This window comes from Vollenhovia emeryi, unplaced genomic scaffold (genome assembly GCF_000949405.1).
Source record: "Vollenhovia emeryi isolate VEMERY1.0 unplaced genomic scaffold, V.emery_V1.0 DF939243.1, whole genome shotgun sequence".
Taxonomy (NCBI): domain Eukaryota; kingdom Metazoa; phylum Arthropoda; class Insecta; order Hymenoptera; family Formicidae; genus Vollenhovia; species Vollenhovia emeryi.
In genome coordinates this window covers 201,517-217,895 of record NW_011967123.1, presented here as the reverse complement: position 1 = coordinate 217,895, position 16,379 = coordinate 201,517, and the positions used below count along the sequence as shown (strand labels likewise).

Here is a 16,379-nt window from a genome sequence, read left to right as displayed (position 1 = left end):
TGTTTAAGTGGATTTGTTCTTTCGAATCTACTTTCGCTTAATGACCGCTTTAACGACTGAATATTTAAGTCTTAATGAGAAGATAGGATGTAACCGGCGCCGCTTTGGAAGCATCGTTGCACACGATTTGCATGGTCGTATAAAGTCTGAATAATTAGACTGCGAGAATTTCTGAAATCGTAGATAGGCAGGTGTATTTACCGTTAGGTAGACATCGGGGATAATGATTAATCATCCGAGCGTCCGCGGCCGCGGCCAGTCGTTCGAATGCAAATACGTTTATTTATTTTCGCCATTATCACACCTCGCCGTCGCGGAAATCGCCGCTTTACCGTTTCCACAATGCGCCGCGTGCACATACACATCATCACGCGATGACTCGGATAAACGTGATTCGCGAATAATACGCAACGCGTTGGTAACGCCGAGTCTTATTGATCGGCCTTATGCAAATGCCGATGCGATGCATCGCGCGTACTTGAGGATAAATTACGCAACCTTTCTGTAATCGTCATCAACGGCGATATAAAAACCGCCGTCGATCGACGAGCCGCCGGTATTCGCATAAATCCGCACAAACGGAAGAGCCCATGGCTCGTAACGCGTTACGCAATGCCTAGCCTCTTCCTCCGACTCCCTCGAGAAGCAACAGCGGTTCCGTGGCTCGAGGGAAGTAACGTCGGGTACCTTTCCCAAGACGAGAGAGGAGGCTGCCGTCATCTCCGAGTACGATCCTCGTGCATTCCGAAACTAAAATTGCTACTTGCATCCCCCGTGTTAATCCGGCGTATCCAGTATAAATTGCTTCTAATTTGTTTCGATCCGCGATAGTCTGTTTCTTCGGAGATTACAACATTTCCTATAACGGTGCGAGGCCAACTGCTCGTGCGCGTCTCCCGCTGTAATGTAAGTTACAGTAAAGAGAAATTATATTTAATTACGCGCGACTGATACCACACCTGCGGACCCGACTGGGCAACTATTCACCGTTCCCTTTCAGTTTTCTCTCTTTCTCACGTCGCAGATCTCGCGGCGCGGCAGAAATAAAGAAAATCCCTCGGGTAACCTGCATTTAACATTAATTGTCGTTAATTCAATGTGTCACGCAGGCGCAAATCGTTGCGTCTCTTGCATTAAACCGCGCGCCCTACACGCGTCCTTCGATTACGGCCCAATTAGACCAGCGATGCGCGACTGCACTCGAAGACTGCATTCTCCCGAAGCGAGGGCTCTCTAGCATAGGTTGTACCTGTCCAGGGCCTGTAGTTAGCCACCGATGCGTGACGAATGTACGACTAAGTTTTTATGCCCTTGGAAGGGAAGCAGGAAAGAGAATACGATCAGAAGCATCGGGAGTATGCAATTACTGGTCATAATGAAGCGCAGTGATAGACGAGATTGTTCCCCCGCAGAATGTTCGAATCATCCTCGACTTTCCACGACTGGCTCGACGTTCAGATTTAATTTATCAATATTTAAGGGCAAAGAGAATGAAAAAAACTATTCAGAAACATTAAATACGCAACATCCAAAAGAGAAATCCGTTTCTTTAATTATATTTTAATAATAGCTTAAAAGAGATTCAGTTAGTGAACAATAATAAAAGAAAAGGACATTGTGTGTGCTCAATTCAATGTAATTGAGTTTCGTTGTTCAATTATCCTGATAACAAAGGTTGCTGATCAATCTTTAGATAAACTATTTAATAAGACGGCAATTTTATTGAAAATTGCCTTAAAATTGAGATTCCACCGTTGATTGACTTTTTTTCTATATCTTGTTATTATAGACAGACAAACAGACACACACGCGCGTGCACATAATTGAAAATCTATCCCTCCTATTAGTTTATTTATCAAATCAATTAAATTTACTTAACAATTGCTATATAAGTACTTAATCAAAATGTAAAAGTATCGCAAGTTGTAAGTGCTGTGTAATATTTTGCGCGATTAAACAAAGCCACAATTGAGCTCATATATAATCGCGCTTTAATTTTACACGTAGAAATTTTATACGTAGAAATCTCACATTCCCCGTGTACTCCAATGCTGTGCTAGGCCGTGCGTAGCAATGCACAGAAAAATAAGTAAATAGATCCAGCAAAACTAAGCGAGCTGCATCGAGCAAAGCCATCTTGCGAGTAGCTTCGTCGAAGAATACCCATAGCACAGTCCGTAGCGTTCTATGTAAAGACGATTCGTGGAGACAAAGGCCGCGAGTGTAGTACACGCTCGGTTAAAAGGAGCGACCTCCTTGAGAACGGTCCTTGACTCGTAGAGACGAGCGAGATAAGAAGAAGACTACGACAACTACGAAGAAGAAGAAGAAGAAGAAACGCTGGAAGTAGTAGTAGTAGTAGTAGTAGTAGTGTAGTAGAAGTAGTGGAGTACGCGGGACGCGAGGGATGGCGCAGGGGGAACGTTGTGGAAGAGCGGCGGTGGAGGACACAACGGTAGGGGAAGAGAGCGAGTAATGGCGCCTGCAAACTTGGCGGCCGCGAGAGGTCGAAGAAGACTCCGCTTCTGGGCGGCGAAGCACAAGGTGGAAAGACCGAGGCGGTGTAGCAACCGAGACGTAACCGGGCGCGAGAAGGACTCGCGTCGCGGAAAACGCGAGGGAGAGAGAAGGAGAGAGGGAGAGGCTCGCCGCCGCGGCCGAGGGAAAATGTATCCCGGTGGCTTGTACACGCCGCCCCCCCCCCCCCCCTCTTTCTCCCGCGTCGTGACTTTCCTCGCGAGCGCGGTCCGCCCCGATCCGATCGCGAAACGAAACTTGCGTTACCACGTCGCGGGAATGCGCCTTAAATGCGTACAAATACGCCATTGTTGCCAATCTTTTTCGAGTTTTCATTGCCAATTGATTTGAGAATGTTGCGAAACGTCGAAAAATATGCAATTTTAAGAAAACGTCTGTGGTCGTGTTCGATAACTTGTCCGCTGTCTAACTTCCGTAAACGTTGAGATCCCGACTTCCACTTATATGCTTCGTTTGTTGTATACGATAGCTGTTATTGAATTGGGTGGAAATTGTTGAAAGGCTTCAGTTTCTACATATTACATAACTATGTATGTATATAATAGGTTTTGATACCTTAATGACTTTATAAATATTCAAGATCGCGAAACGAAACTTGCGTTACACGTCGCGGGAATGCGCCTTAATTTTTTGAAGCACGGTGTAACCATAGACACAGTAAATATAAGGCCTGTTTTCTGTTCCTGCACTGGTGAACTAGTGCAATAAATTAAAGTAAGACAAGCATATTTTTTCTCATTCTAGCTTTCTGCACTAGTTTACCAGTGCAGGAACAGAAAACAAACCTATAGACTGAGCGTCCTATTGAATAAGCTGAAGCTTGTGAAGAAAGAGACAGAGAAGATTTATGAAGATATCCTTTCTCTGTCCTACCATCGTGACAAGGAAGAATCACGCCTGTGTAGTACTGCGCAGGCACGATTCTTTTCTTTTACGATGGTGTAAGACAAAGAAAGAAAGTCTTCTTAAATCTCTCTCTCTTCACAAGCTTCAGCTTATTCAATGGGGCGCTCAGCCTATATTCACTATGTCTCTGGGTGTAACATACATATATGTTACATCTACAGAAATAAAAAGAAACGTTTGTTTCACTCCGATGTCTTCACTACTTCATATCTAGGTTTTTCGTTTGCTAATTTTGAATCTGAAATCGAAATTCTAAAATTATCGACGATTGACTCAGAATGTAACAGCTCAAAGTTAAAGTTTTAATTAACAAATTTGGTTTTCTCTAAGATTGAGATATCCTGTAGTCGAAAAATTATTCGTCTAAACGACATTCCGAAACTAGGTATATCTGGGAGTTTCTAATCTGAAGTCAAAATTTGAAAGTCCGAGATAGCGGATCCAATATAAAGAGTCAAAATTGCAAAAAATGCAATCGATTTATCTGGAACTCGGTACTCGGGAATTGTTCAACATGCTGATGACACATATGAGGTCAGATTTACAAAATTCACAATGGCGGATCCAATATAGCGCCTGAAAATCCGTATTTAAATTTTGTAACTCTGACACCAACTCAGCGGCCCAAAAAACCCTTAAGTATTAATTGTAAAAATAATCGGCTGAAAGGAACAATGTGTGCTTCAAAGGGTTGCACGCGTATGCCACCGTTGGAATTTTGTTCTAGCTAGCTAGAGAGATAAGACTTCTTTCCCGGGTTTGTGCTTGTCTCTCCTACGATCTCGGAATCCTTCATCTACCGAGATGATCAATTCGTAGAAACTAAAGTTATCATACAAGTGGGACATTTTTGTAAAGAATTCTTAACGAACTTTTGCTTCATATTTATTTCATACGTTTCCTTTAATATTGCATAATCGTTACGATTCCTAATGCGTAAAAATAACTTCCCCTCAGACAATGTTGACGAGTGTAAAGCAAAGAAAAAGGTTTAATGAGCGAACATCCGCGAAGCTGCATTCAAGACAGGAAAGTTACACGCGGCGTGCGCGGTAATTTGGAATACCAAAACGTGAGATGACCGTCCCTTATTCATCAAATTGATATTTTTACTCTTGCGAGCGGGCATATACAGGGTGTCCCGCAGTTTTCTATCAATATTATTTTGGGGAGGTAGAACGGATTGAAATGAGCAAAACAGTTCCATACCGTATTGCAATATTTGCGATAATAATTTAGATATTGAGTATTAATGTCGGACAAAGAAGAGCGCGCCGAGACGACACGGGGGTAGTGTAGCGTAGACGGTGAGAGGGGACCAACTCTACGACCAATGCACGCATTCGACGCGCGTTAAAAAGTACGTTTCCAGCGGGATCGTTTAAACCCGGCGTTCGCGAATCATCGTAATTGATAATTGACAATTCAGTGGTCACGACGCGGTCGACCCTAATTTATCGTTCATCTCGCGGCCATGTCGACGACGCGACGGATACTAGCGCGCATTTGCTCAGGTATGCGAGATGGAAGGTCGCGAGGTGTACTCATTCGTGACCGGAAAAATGATGGGGAGAAAAGGATGAGAAGAGAGAAAAGATCGACATTACCGATGTTCACGCGCACGCACGCACGCACGCACGCAAGCACGCACGCACGCACGCACGCACGCACGCACGCACGCACGCACGCACGCACGCGCGCATGTGTAGCGAATGCGTGTACGCTTTTCCTTTCTCCCTTCCGCGCTCACGCGGATGCGAGGCGAGAAGGAAGAGGCGAGAGAACGGGAGAGTCGTCTCCGCAGGAACGGAGGATGCCTATAATCGGCAATGGACGACCGCGCCTCGGCCACTTTCGCGTGGCTTGACGTGGACATCGGCGCGACGTAACCGATCGACCTCACGGTTAATCATCATCGCCCCGTGCAGGATTCTATCTCAGGCGCACGCACCACCGCTTTTACGCGCGCGCGTACACATATATTACACGGTAGCGTAACTGAAACGTAATTTTAATACAGCCAGGGATTCAGCGGCACGTCGGGGAAAAATGACGGCCGAGCGGAAGGGGGACGTAATGTTTTCGGTGTCTATACACGGTTACATGTTATTTATTAACGCCTGTGGTGTAAATGTCCGCAGAAAAGCGGGCGAGAGTGTATCCAAGCACACGTCGTCGACGCCGATACTTAATCTCGCAGGGATTTCTTTCTCTCTTCCAGGGTCACTTCTCCCTACCCTTGGGAAAATGTACTTTAAATGAAGCTAAAGTTCTTAAAAGCAATCTTTCAAATCTAACGGTTTGCTTAAACAAGTTAAACGTTTATTCAAGAAATTTTAGAATAATTTTGGACACTTGAAGTAACTTTTAGATAGCCAAGCCTGTCGAAGCTCCCGCTAGAGAGCCGCGCGGCACAGCACTTTCTCGTAAGAAAAGAAACCGCACGCGGTATTATCCATTCAATCGCATACTTTTCACAATTTTTAAGTGTTCGTTTAAATTCTTAAAGTAAGTTTTAAGTTTACCTCAAATAAAAGTTTCAAAATTGACTTTTCGTATTTCTTATTGTTTCTAAAGTAAAATTTTAAGAACGTCAGTGTTTCCTTGACCATACCTGGCATTTTTAACAACACAGAAAATTTCTTGCGAAAAATATTACCTGCAGGACCATGTTACGTGGTCCTCAGTGGTCGAATTGGTAAGACGCCCGCCTAGAGTGTAGGGAGGTTCCAGGTTCAAACCCTGGTTGAGGTAATATTTTTCGCAATAAACTTTCTGTGTCATTAAAAGTGCCGGGCATGATCAAGAAAACACTGACGTTGTTGATTACCGCTGGGGACATTGAGGAATATTCTGATTAGTTAAAATTTTATGGTTTTTTTAAGGTGAATTTTCCCAAGGATAATCGCGCGATTTCTTACCCTCGACGGGATGCAGCGTATAATCTGCGATCTCCACTCTTATTCGTAACGGGGGGAGGTTCCGCCGAGTATCGCCGAGCATCGCGTTGCCGGGTATATGCGTATTAAGTCAGCAACGCGATAATGACATTGTAAATTTTCTCACGGGGCACGCATTTTTAAGTCCTTGCCCCGGAATGGCGATTCCGCGCCGTGCAGTAACGTTCGGTCATCTCTCCGATACGCTTTGGTGTCCCAAATTACCGCCGCGCGCCGCGTATAATTTTCTTGTCTTAAATGCAGCCTCGTGGACGTTCGCTTATTAAGCCTGTTTCTTTGCTTTACGCACGTCATGCACCAACATTGTCTGAAGGGAAGTTATTTTTACGCATTAGCAACCGCTTTTACTACCTCCGTTTAATCTCGCGACCGTGACTCAAGTGAGTTTCTGACCCACCTCTTCACCGCAAATTTACCGCTAAATATTTGTCATTCTAAATTTGCTTAATACGTAAGATCGCGTTCAATGTCAATAGGAGGTGAGAGTCGGACGACACATCTAAACGGGCCGTGAAAATACGGGGGGGTATTGCCTCTTTCTAGTTGTAGAAAGAGAATCCCCGGAGAATCGGCTAAAACCAAGGTTAAAGTTAATCGCCGTCGGCGAAACCGGCTCTTAGGACTTTACCGAGAGCGTGTACGCATTGGCGCTTCTTACGGTACATAGTAGCGGCTTAAAATGTGAAAACTAGATACGCGTGGCGCGCCAACTTGAGATTTTCGCACGGAGCAGGTGCACCAGCGCGAATTCGCTAATTACAATCATCCGCCCTTCGCGGAATGCGGCTAAACAACCGCATGTTCTGCAAGGTATATACGCTGAAAAAAAACGATCTCGCGACTGCAGCAACAATTGTCTAGGTACGAAACAATACCTGAGACACACAAATGAATAGCCAATACTGCGAAATCGCATGCGTTTTGTATTTAATCAATTTAAATAACAGAATTTCTATCTGAGCTGTTAGCGAACGTTAGGAAGAAAGTCTTTCTGTGGCGCCCACCCATTAGAACGTTTGATTGTGATACATAAATCGTTATATTCCTAACAAAGATTGTTCCGGCTATACTGAAATTCATTTTTGTCCCATGTGAATGATTAATATTCAGTCATGAAGTCTAAACAAAGATATTGCTAGAATGTTGCTGGTATAAAATTTATCCTGAAAATCATGTAATCGTGGGACAATATGGCATTTCAGAGAATTTTGTGAGAGAATTTTTGAAATTTTACCATTTGAAGAGAAAATTCTCTTCGTGTACAACAATTTTCTAACAGACCCCACAAAATAGCGATAAATTTTTGCTGCGACATCAGAAATCTACCTGCGTTAAGGCCTGTGTCCACGATGCTAGAACTCGGTCCAAGGCTTTTGTGGAACAGCTGCAAGTTGATTGGCAACACATTTCTCGGAACTAGAACTTGGACCAAGTCTAGCATCGTGAATACAGGCCTTTAATGAGATATGTTTTCGAGTGATACCTGCAAATATAAATTCCCTCCACGAATTACCATTAATTACTCGAGTTGCGCGCCCGACTTGCCGGCTTTATCCATAATCGAGGGATACGCTCCAGCGATTATACAGCCACCCCGATCGTCCATCAAGCGTAACGACCGGGGCAACCCCTTCTTTCCCCCGCTCGCACTTCACCTCCCACCTGCGATTTGCGTACGTATACATATACGCACTCGCACGTGCGCTCGCTGCTAAGCGTTATTTAGAATAGCAAAGTGCGCGCTCGCCGCCTCTCCGCGCGGGATTTATATGGGCATCGGTATTCCCCACGTTCTTCTTCGTCTCACGGGAAGGACGAGCGTGGTGTACAGCGCGGCGATCAGCGCGAGCGGCAGCCGCCGCTGACCTCAGTGGGGCCGCTCCGGATCGCCGGGAATGCAGCCGCGACGGAAACAATCGCGGGATTCGCCGAAGGTACTCCCGACGAGGGTACGGGGCCCCACGGCGATCGCGCCCAAGATCCACCATCGTTTCGCACGAGGTAACCGCTGATTTCCGACTTGTCGAACGAGAGGCAAAAATAAAATGAAGAAATCGCCTCGTGTCTCTGATTGTGAGTTTCTGGCTTCGCTCGTGAAAAGCGAGAATTCGTCTTCTTTCGCGACGCGCAAACTGAAATTCTCGTCTCTCCGTTGATTTATTGTTAAGGGGATGCTGGAGTGGTTTGATTTACCGACAGAGTCGCATACAGTTTTTGGAGGTTTGTAAAGAAACGTAAACTCAATATGTGATATTATAGATACAAACGAAAATAATTATGTAGCATTTATGTACAAACTAATACCAGACCCAAGTGTAGAATGCATAGTAGAACATTTTCATATAAAAAACATTGAGGTTTGAAGTCTAATTCGTATCGCATTATGTATTGCAATATTTGTAATACATAATGCGACACGAATTAGACTTCAAATCTCAATGTTTTTTATATGAAAATGTTCAACAGTGCATTCTACACTTGGGTCTGGTATTAGTTTTGTACATAAATACAAATAATAAGATTTACAAACGCAAAAACGGTATCCGACTCTGTCGGTAAATCAAACCACTCCAGCATCCCCTTAAGACCTGCGACTGTGCTCTGCTGCACAACGGAATGGAACGGAAGAACAAAACAAAAGAGAATTTGATGCCCCTTGTATCGTCCACTGGCAGGAGAGGGGGGAGAACTAGGGGGGAAGAACCGAGATAATAACAAGACATAGTCGCGCAAGCGAAGATTGCTGGTGAGCTATCGGGAGATTGTCCGAAGGGCGATACTTTGATCAACTCAATCCACAAGCCGCGGGCTTGATTCCAGCTTTCAGGCTAATTAAGGAGTCGCGGGAGGAACGGGTACGGAACGGAGCATCCCGATTGGCGGAGATCTCATGGCATCCCCCTGATTTCCATACCACGAAGACCTACAACGCAATGATTTCACGAGGCGTACGAGCTCCGACCATTTTGAATAAATATCCAGCGCTCTTGTAAGATTTTCATTTAGATTGCATAAGACGTCAATTTGATGGATGTCTGTGCACACATGTTTGACGATGCTCAAGTCTAGAATACTCGATTAATATAAATAAACATTTCTCTTATTGACCTCTAAATATATTTTTTAATGCGCTGTATAGACGACAAAAATTACAGACATGTGGTGACGCGTATTTAAAATGTCAAATTGTACGTGGAGTTTGTTAGGACTAATCTTGCGACACGATATGCCAATATTTAATGTAATATTACGTTCTATAAATCGGGATAAGACTTAACAAAATTTATGTGGACATTAACGACCGTAACAAGACTGCGTTTTCCTGAAATTGTCAGCGACGAAAGTGTCATATTGCGATACCACGAAAGGCCGATAGCGAGTCACCGCAGACAAATAACTAGCAATAAGCACCGCCGAGGACAACTTTGCGATGATTATTAATTATTTCCAGCAGAAACGCGCGGCGGTTACAGTTGATAGAACGCGTTTAAATTGGGCCTCGCGTGCAATGCGTACTTTGTTACGCAATCAGTTGTCAACGCCGAGTTCAAACCAGGTCACTCGCTGTCGCTGAAGAATTTTGATGTTGTTTGCGCGCGATAAAAATAAATTGATAAATTGATAAATTATTAATACGTCCAAGTATCCTCGGCTTAATTTCAACGAAGTTTTCAAGGCGTGATTGTATTTCTTTTGACTCGGTTTCATTCATTGACACACACAAAAAAAATCGATTTTTTGACCCTGTAAAGTAGACTTCCCCTTTAATGATGCTGACGTAATTGTTCAATTTGTGTTTGGTTGGTCTGCTGTATTTAAAATCCGTCTCTTTGGACATTGGGATTGATACTCGATTTATAACATGTACAATACATCTGGAAAGATTAAAATTCGGAGTGCAAAGTATTGTACTTTCCTCAAAAAGATTGAATAAGACGTTAAATATAAGCATATTACGAAAGAAATAATGTCGGACACGCTACGCGAGGCTCACAGCAATGCTTTTATTTACCATGATAGTTAGAAAGTTAGCAAATGTAATACCACGTAATTGGGAGTAGCTAGTGCTTCAAATAATCCGCGACATAGTTTGGATTGTTTTACTAAACAAATTGGTGGCGTTGGTTGGTATATTAATCTAATTATTATGTTTTAAGATTGCGTAGGTTACATTACAATGTCAATCTAACGATACACGGAGAGTTCTCTCTTAAAATTTATTCTGAAAGTCACATGATCGTGGGACAACACAGCATTTCAAAGAATCTTTGAGAAATTTTACCATACATTTTAATAAAAAAATGTATGGTACAATTTAAGAAAACTCTCATAAGGTTCTTCAAAATGCCACGTTGTCCGACGATTACATGATTCTTAGGATAAATTTTAAGAGAAAATTCTCCCCGTGTAGCGTATTATAGACAGTTAGAGATATGAAGAGGTAAAAATAATCAAATATTGCATATCAGAGGATTAGTAAATTATTCAATTATTTTTCACGAGGCTTAAAAACAATTTGCTTCATATAAAGTGAAACATTTCAAACATGTCAATTTTAATTGGATGGATTCAATCTGTGTGTAATAAAATCAGTTATTTGGTTATACATTTAGCAACAGAAAGAATCAAAAGAAATTGAATGAAAGAGCCTTAATTCATTATTGGCACAGTTTACGATAAATTTACATAAAATACTTGCGTAGTTATATTCTATAGGAATATTTGTAACAATATTTTTTGCGAAAGCAAGCGGTGAAAGTTTGTGCAAGAAAATAATTTCTTTTCAATTGCTAATTATTATTTACACTTTTGCAATTAACAATTATTTACGATGTCATCTCGTCGATACTCGACGTTTTCATATTTCTTTATCATTTATTTCCCACCGCCGTCAAATACGGCAGAGCATTAAACGAGATACACGCCAACGTAGCCAATCGACCATCGCAGCTATTTACTCTAAACCACACTAATTCCCAACGTTTCCTATTGTAATCAGCGAAACTGCAGGTTCTACGCACAACCGCGACCTCGGCAATGTCGAACCTTTCGCTGTCGATCCAAACCAACGGCGACGACGTCACGCTCGCTCGGATCGAACTAAATAAATCGCTATGGTAAAGTAATAGAGAGTGCATTGCGCTCTCAATGGTAATGACGATATAATATCGTAATATCAAGTTGATTCTGAGAAACAAAGCTGTAATAGTTTCTCATCGGCGAGCAAACTGCACGGGAAGAGACGCAAAAGAAGGAAACGGCCGTTGCGTTTATAGATTCATCTGTAAGATGATGTGAGCAGCCGCGCTACGCAGTGGGCGGATCAAATGGGGTCATCGTTAACTCTCTCGTTCCCAATACACAATTACGGTCTCGGTAAATTAATTCTTGCACTACTACTGGATTTAAATCGCGACCATCGAGTTTAATATAATAAATTGTTCAAGTGTTTACATCAATCTTGTGATATATAACTTGGAAATGAGAGAGCCAAAAATAAATACTTGCAGCTGCAATGGCGCCCAGAGGATCAATCCTGTCGCTCCGCGGGTATCCTTGCTTTATCCTTGATAAGTCGCGCTACTCATTCACTGGACGCTACACTCGCGACTCCCTCCCCGCTTTTCTTTCCCCCATATTTTTCCCCCCCTTTTTTTTTAATCCTCGCAATGTTGTCTCCAGTCGTGTCATAGAGGCCTTTTTTGCACAACTTTATCGTCTCGGGGCGGGTACGCACTCGCGATGAAAACCGGATCCGAGGGACGCGGAGGTAAGCGTCACAGAAAGTATCGAAAGTATCCGCTCGAAATCACCGCACTTTGGTACGCGATTGCTCGAAAAGCGGCCTGAATACGGCTGGCTTTAGGGACCACGTCTGCTTGCACGCGCTTAGTGGTAAGCTGAACGGTGAGTTCCGGCTTATTAATAGACAACAAAGGATGCAGGAAGTGACGACTATCGTTACATCTTGAGATGCAGAGAATCAAATGTGATAAGCTGTTTTCCGCGTCTCCTCCTAATCTTTCATATCAATCTAATATTCTGCGCTTGACGAGTATATCTGGTGTGCACGCGGTTCAAACGAGAACTCTCTTGATCGCTATCGGTGATAGCGTAGCAGATTAATATTATAGAAGCGGACTAATAAAAATTGTAGAAAAAAGTATTTACCGAGACATAAAAAAAAGTAGCAATTGAAGTTTCAGATACTCACGTTTACGTCATTTTTCATTTGCGCAACGTAGCAATCTTGTGACAAAGTGCAGAGAGACTGGATAATAAGTCGCGCTAACTTATTATCTACACCGACTTTGCCGTTCATATTTAGTCTGAACGAGTCACGTGCTAATGTGATTATTTAATTGCCAGTCAATTATGCGAGACGCGATTGAATAAGAAACCCATCGCGAATTTTTGACCAGCCGGACGGATAGCGCTGGCTCGTTTCATTTTAAGGTGGGCCACTAACCGAATGTGTCCACGTCGGTACATATCGCCGTCGTCTGCAGCCACTTTCTAAAGTGATTAAAGTATTTGCGCACACCGACATGATACAGATATCCGATGATGCGATCACTTTCAACCATTTTATGGAGCGAACGAAAGCCTAAAAGTATTACCTACTTTCAGTTGCCCAGTGTGTTCAAGTTCTTTCTATGAAAATCGACATTTGCCGGGATAAACGCGCGGGGTGAAAGGTAAAAAGATCGAAAGCGTCCGTCCATGAACGGACGGACAGAAGTATATATTTATTCGCCGTAACGTAAAAAAAAAAGAAGAAAAATAGGTATCTGATTTGCGTTACGCCCAGGCGACCGCATAATTTCTGATCGAGCCGCCAACACACCTCGCGCACATCCTTGACACCATCTGCCTAAAGGATGTGCTAAAGGTCGGCACCAATGTACATCCTGATGTAATACCAGTAGACGTTTAATTTTATGACAAAAGCGCGCAACGGTTTCCACGAAATGCTAGAAGTCAACAGCCACGAGCTGCGTGTAAATTTGTTATTTCGTTACACGAAATCTCCATCGGAAAGTGTAATGTATTCTCTAGTTGACACCATTTCCTCGGCTGGCTACTTCGTAAAAGTGAACTTGAAGATCCTGTTACTAAAAACGGCAAGATGAAAGTACGTAAGAGAAGACGGTCGACGGTCGTCGAGATCCTCGAGGCGAAAACGATCGACTTGATAAGGAGAACAAGACGACTTATCGTCGGTCGTGATGTGAACTGATCGGAAATAATACCGACGATAGCGTGTTTGTTACGCCGAGGATGAACATCCGCTTTCAGCAGGAAACACGCAATCGCGACATTGCGCTAATCTGTAAAACCGTGCTCCGAGATTACGAGGGCTACGAAACCCTTGGGTGAGTCGACATTAATCGTGCGATAAGTACGAAGAACGAGTTTGAGACTTTTAACAGAGATGAACGCTCTAATCGTATCCTTGAATAGTTCCGAAGTGATTCCAGTTGACGATAGACACGGTAGCGAATAATCTCGGCCTTGACTCTCGAAGAGGCCAAAGCCGCGTCAGCGTCTCGACGATCGACGACCCGCGGAACCGCAACGTGATCCGCAGGATCAGCGCGGACCAGCCGATCTATCATGCAGAACCTTCTACCAAGCCGCCATCGATCAAACGTGTCGAAAGGGATCACTGAACCCCGCGTTCGCGATATTACGGCGTGAACCCGACGAACTTCCCGGTCCTCCCCCAATTGGTCCCCGTCGACTCGAACGTTTCTCAAGACGGGGACCGTTCGATCAAGGCGCTCCATACGGTGCGAAAACGATCTCTATTGGAAAGTAGAGCAATATTATACGTTGGCGCGGTACCCCAGATGCAATACGGGACATTTGGAAGGAGATAGATACGAGGACCAGCTCGTTTCCACAAATACCCAAGACTTACCCGTCCCCATGGCTGACAGCAGCAGCCTCCTTCCGCCTCAATCCCTCCGCGTATCCAGGATGCAATCTTGGCTGAATTTGTATTTCACTGCGCGAGGGAAGAAACTAAAAAAAAAAACGACGACGACCACACGATGGTGATGCGGAAAGGACGACCTCCTCGTCCAGCCGGGAGACCGCGGACGAACTGGTACCCGGAGAAGACTTTTGGTGAGACTCGGACGTGAGACAACGACGACGTCATCGCCAGCCTGGTGTCTCATTGGCCGACCGTCCTCTCGGTTCTCGGTTGCTTCGCCTCTCTCTTTCTGAGTGCTCCCTTCCTCTCCTTTTCCTTCTACACGAGAACTCCTCTCTCGCCGCTTACGTACACGTCCTCTCCCTCTCCCAGTCCTCTTCCTCCTTCTCTCTCTCGCGCTCATTCTCTCACCTGTTCTCTCTCGCGCTCTCACGTAGCCGCCTGAGATATTTCCGTCTCGCTCTGTTGCACTCCCACGACAGGACTAGGCCCCGCGGTAGAGCCACTACGTGCGCAAAGTCAGTGAGCTCAACGCCTGGAACCAATCTTCGACTTGCACGAAGGTCTGTATAAGGTATATATGCGAGGCACGGATAGCCGCGGTTCAAGTGTCTCGCTGGTTAGACGATACTGTAGGTAAAGGTCAGTTAGCGTTATCTCGCGAAGGTAGACCCGGCGCTTCATGTATATTTAGAAGGTTAACGGGTTACCAGACTCAAAACCCTTCAGCCGGCTGAAAAATTCTCCATATACTTCAGCAACCTTAGAAACGTAATAGTTTAATTGTTATGATTTATGTACTTTAAAATAACTGCATATACATCAAGTGTAATAATCAAAAACTATGCCGCGCAAAAACATCCTCGGATCAGTAATATTGTCAAAGAATGATATTAAAATAATCGAAATATTCTACCTAGGAAAATCCAATCAGTCCCTTACATATTAAATCACATAGTCCGATTTTTGTTTCTTAACTCAATTTGTTGTGTAATAACTTAACGTAGATGATATCGTAAGGTAAAGGATAATAAGATAAGAGACGTGGAATGACTTATGAGAGAGTTATTAACTAGATATTAATAGTTGGATAGCAGCGGATGAACGTTCTCTACAAATGCTATCGGCAACTGCTCCAAAAGAATCGTTGATATTATCTTCGAGCTAACAGGCATCCTTCCTGAAAGGGTCAACGGTACTGGTTGAACCAGATAATGATTAGATACGAGCTGAAGTCCGCACGTCTGAACACCGCAGCTATATGAAATCTACACTCATCTTTGCATCGAGTATAATTTCCTCATCAGTACGATATTGCACAAAGTAATTTAAAGTTACGGTCTAGTCTACCACATGCATAAAAATTAATGTCCGATTCAAATTATCACCGATGCAACGACTAATATAATTACTGACACACTAAATGATATTAATGTCAAATGAGTTCCAAAAAATACAAGAGAGAAATTATATCTATACTTGAATATTCCAAATCATCGTTCTAAAGTTGCGAAAAATAAATAATAATACCGAGCCTCTGTACATATAATAAATACGAGCATGTAACCGTCCGTACGAGCTAGAAAGTCGCACAGTAAATAAAAGACTAGGTTACAGACAGAATCGTCACTGCTTGCAGATCGTTGTTCGGATTCACGGAAGCCCAGATCTACCGAGAGTCTCATGGATCGCTGCTCGATGCCTCAAAAGATTGCGCAGTGTATCCACGGATCGTTACGCCGATCCGCGGAAAAGAAAAATTCATAAGATTCAGGGAGATGCTAGCGAAATATCTATATCACAAGTCCTTACACACTGCAAATTTGGAAGAATGCCACCGCCTCTGCATCTCGTATTTCTGTCGGAATCAGAAAAAAAAACGAAACTTTAGCTAACACCAAGTCTGTCTAGGAATTTCGTTCGATCAGACTTTCAACTATTAAGCACCAAAAATATCTAATCCGTGCTTTTCTGAAATAATTAAGAGGAAATTAAGATTCTTGATAGTTTTTTTTAATTTCAAGTTGTAACTT

General features: G+C 43.4%; 1 protein-coding gene across 1 annotated transcript in view; it reads right to left on the bottom strand.

The window, feature by feature from the left end:
* LOC105560058 overlaps nt 1-14,626 on the bottom strand; it is a 117,810-nt gene extending 103,184 nt beyond the window's left edge. Inside the window, exon 1 of the mRNA XM_012008806.1 lies at nt 14,329-14,626. Coding sequence (XP_011864196.1) covers nt 14,329-14,338 — 10 coding nt within the window. The 5' untranslated portion in view covers nt 14,339-14,626. The remainder of the gene's footprint in view (nt 1-14,328) is intronic.
* Between the last annotated feature and the right edge of the window lie 1,753 nt (nt 14,627-16,379).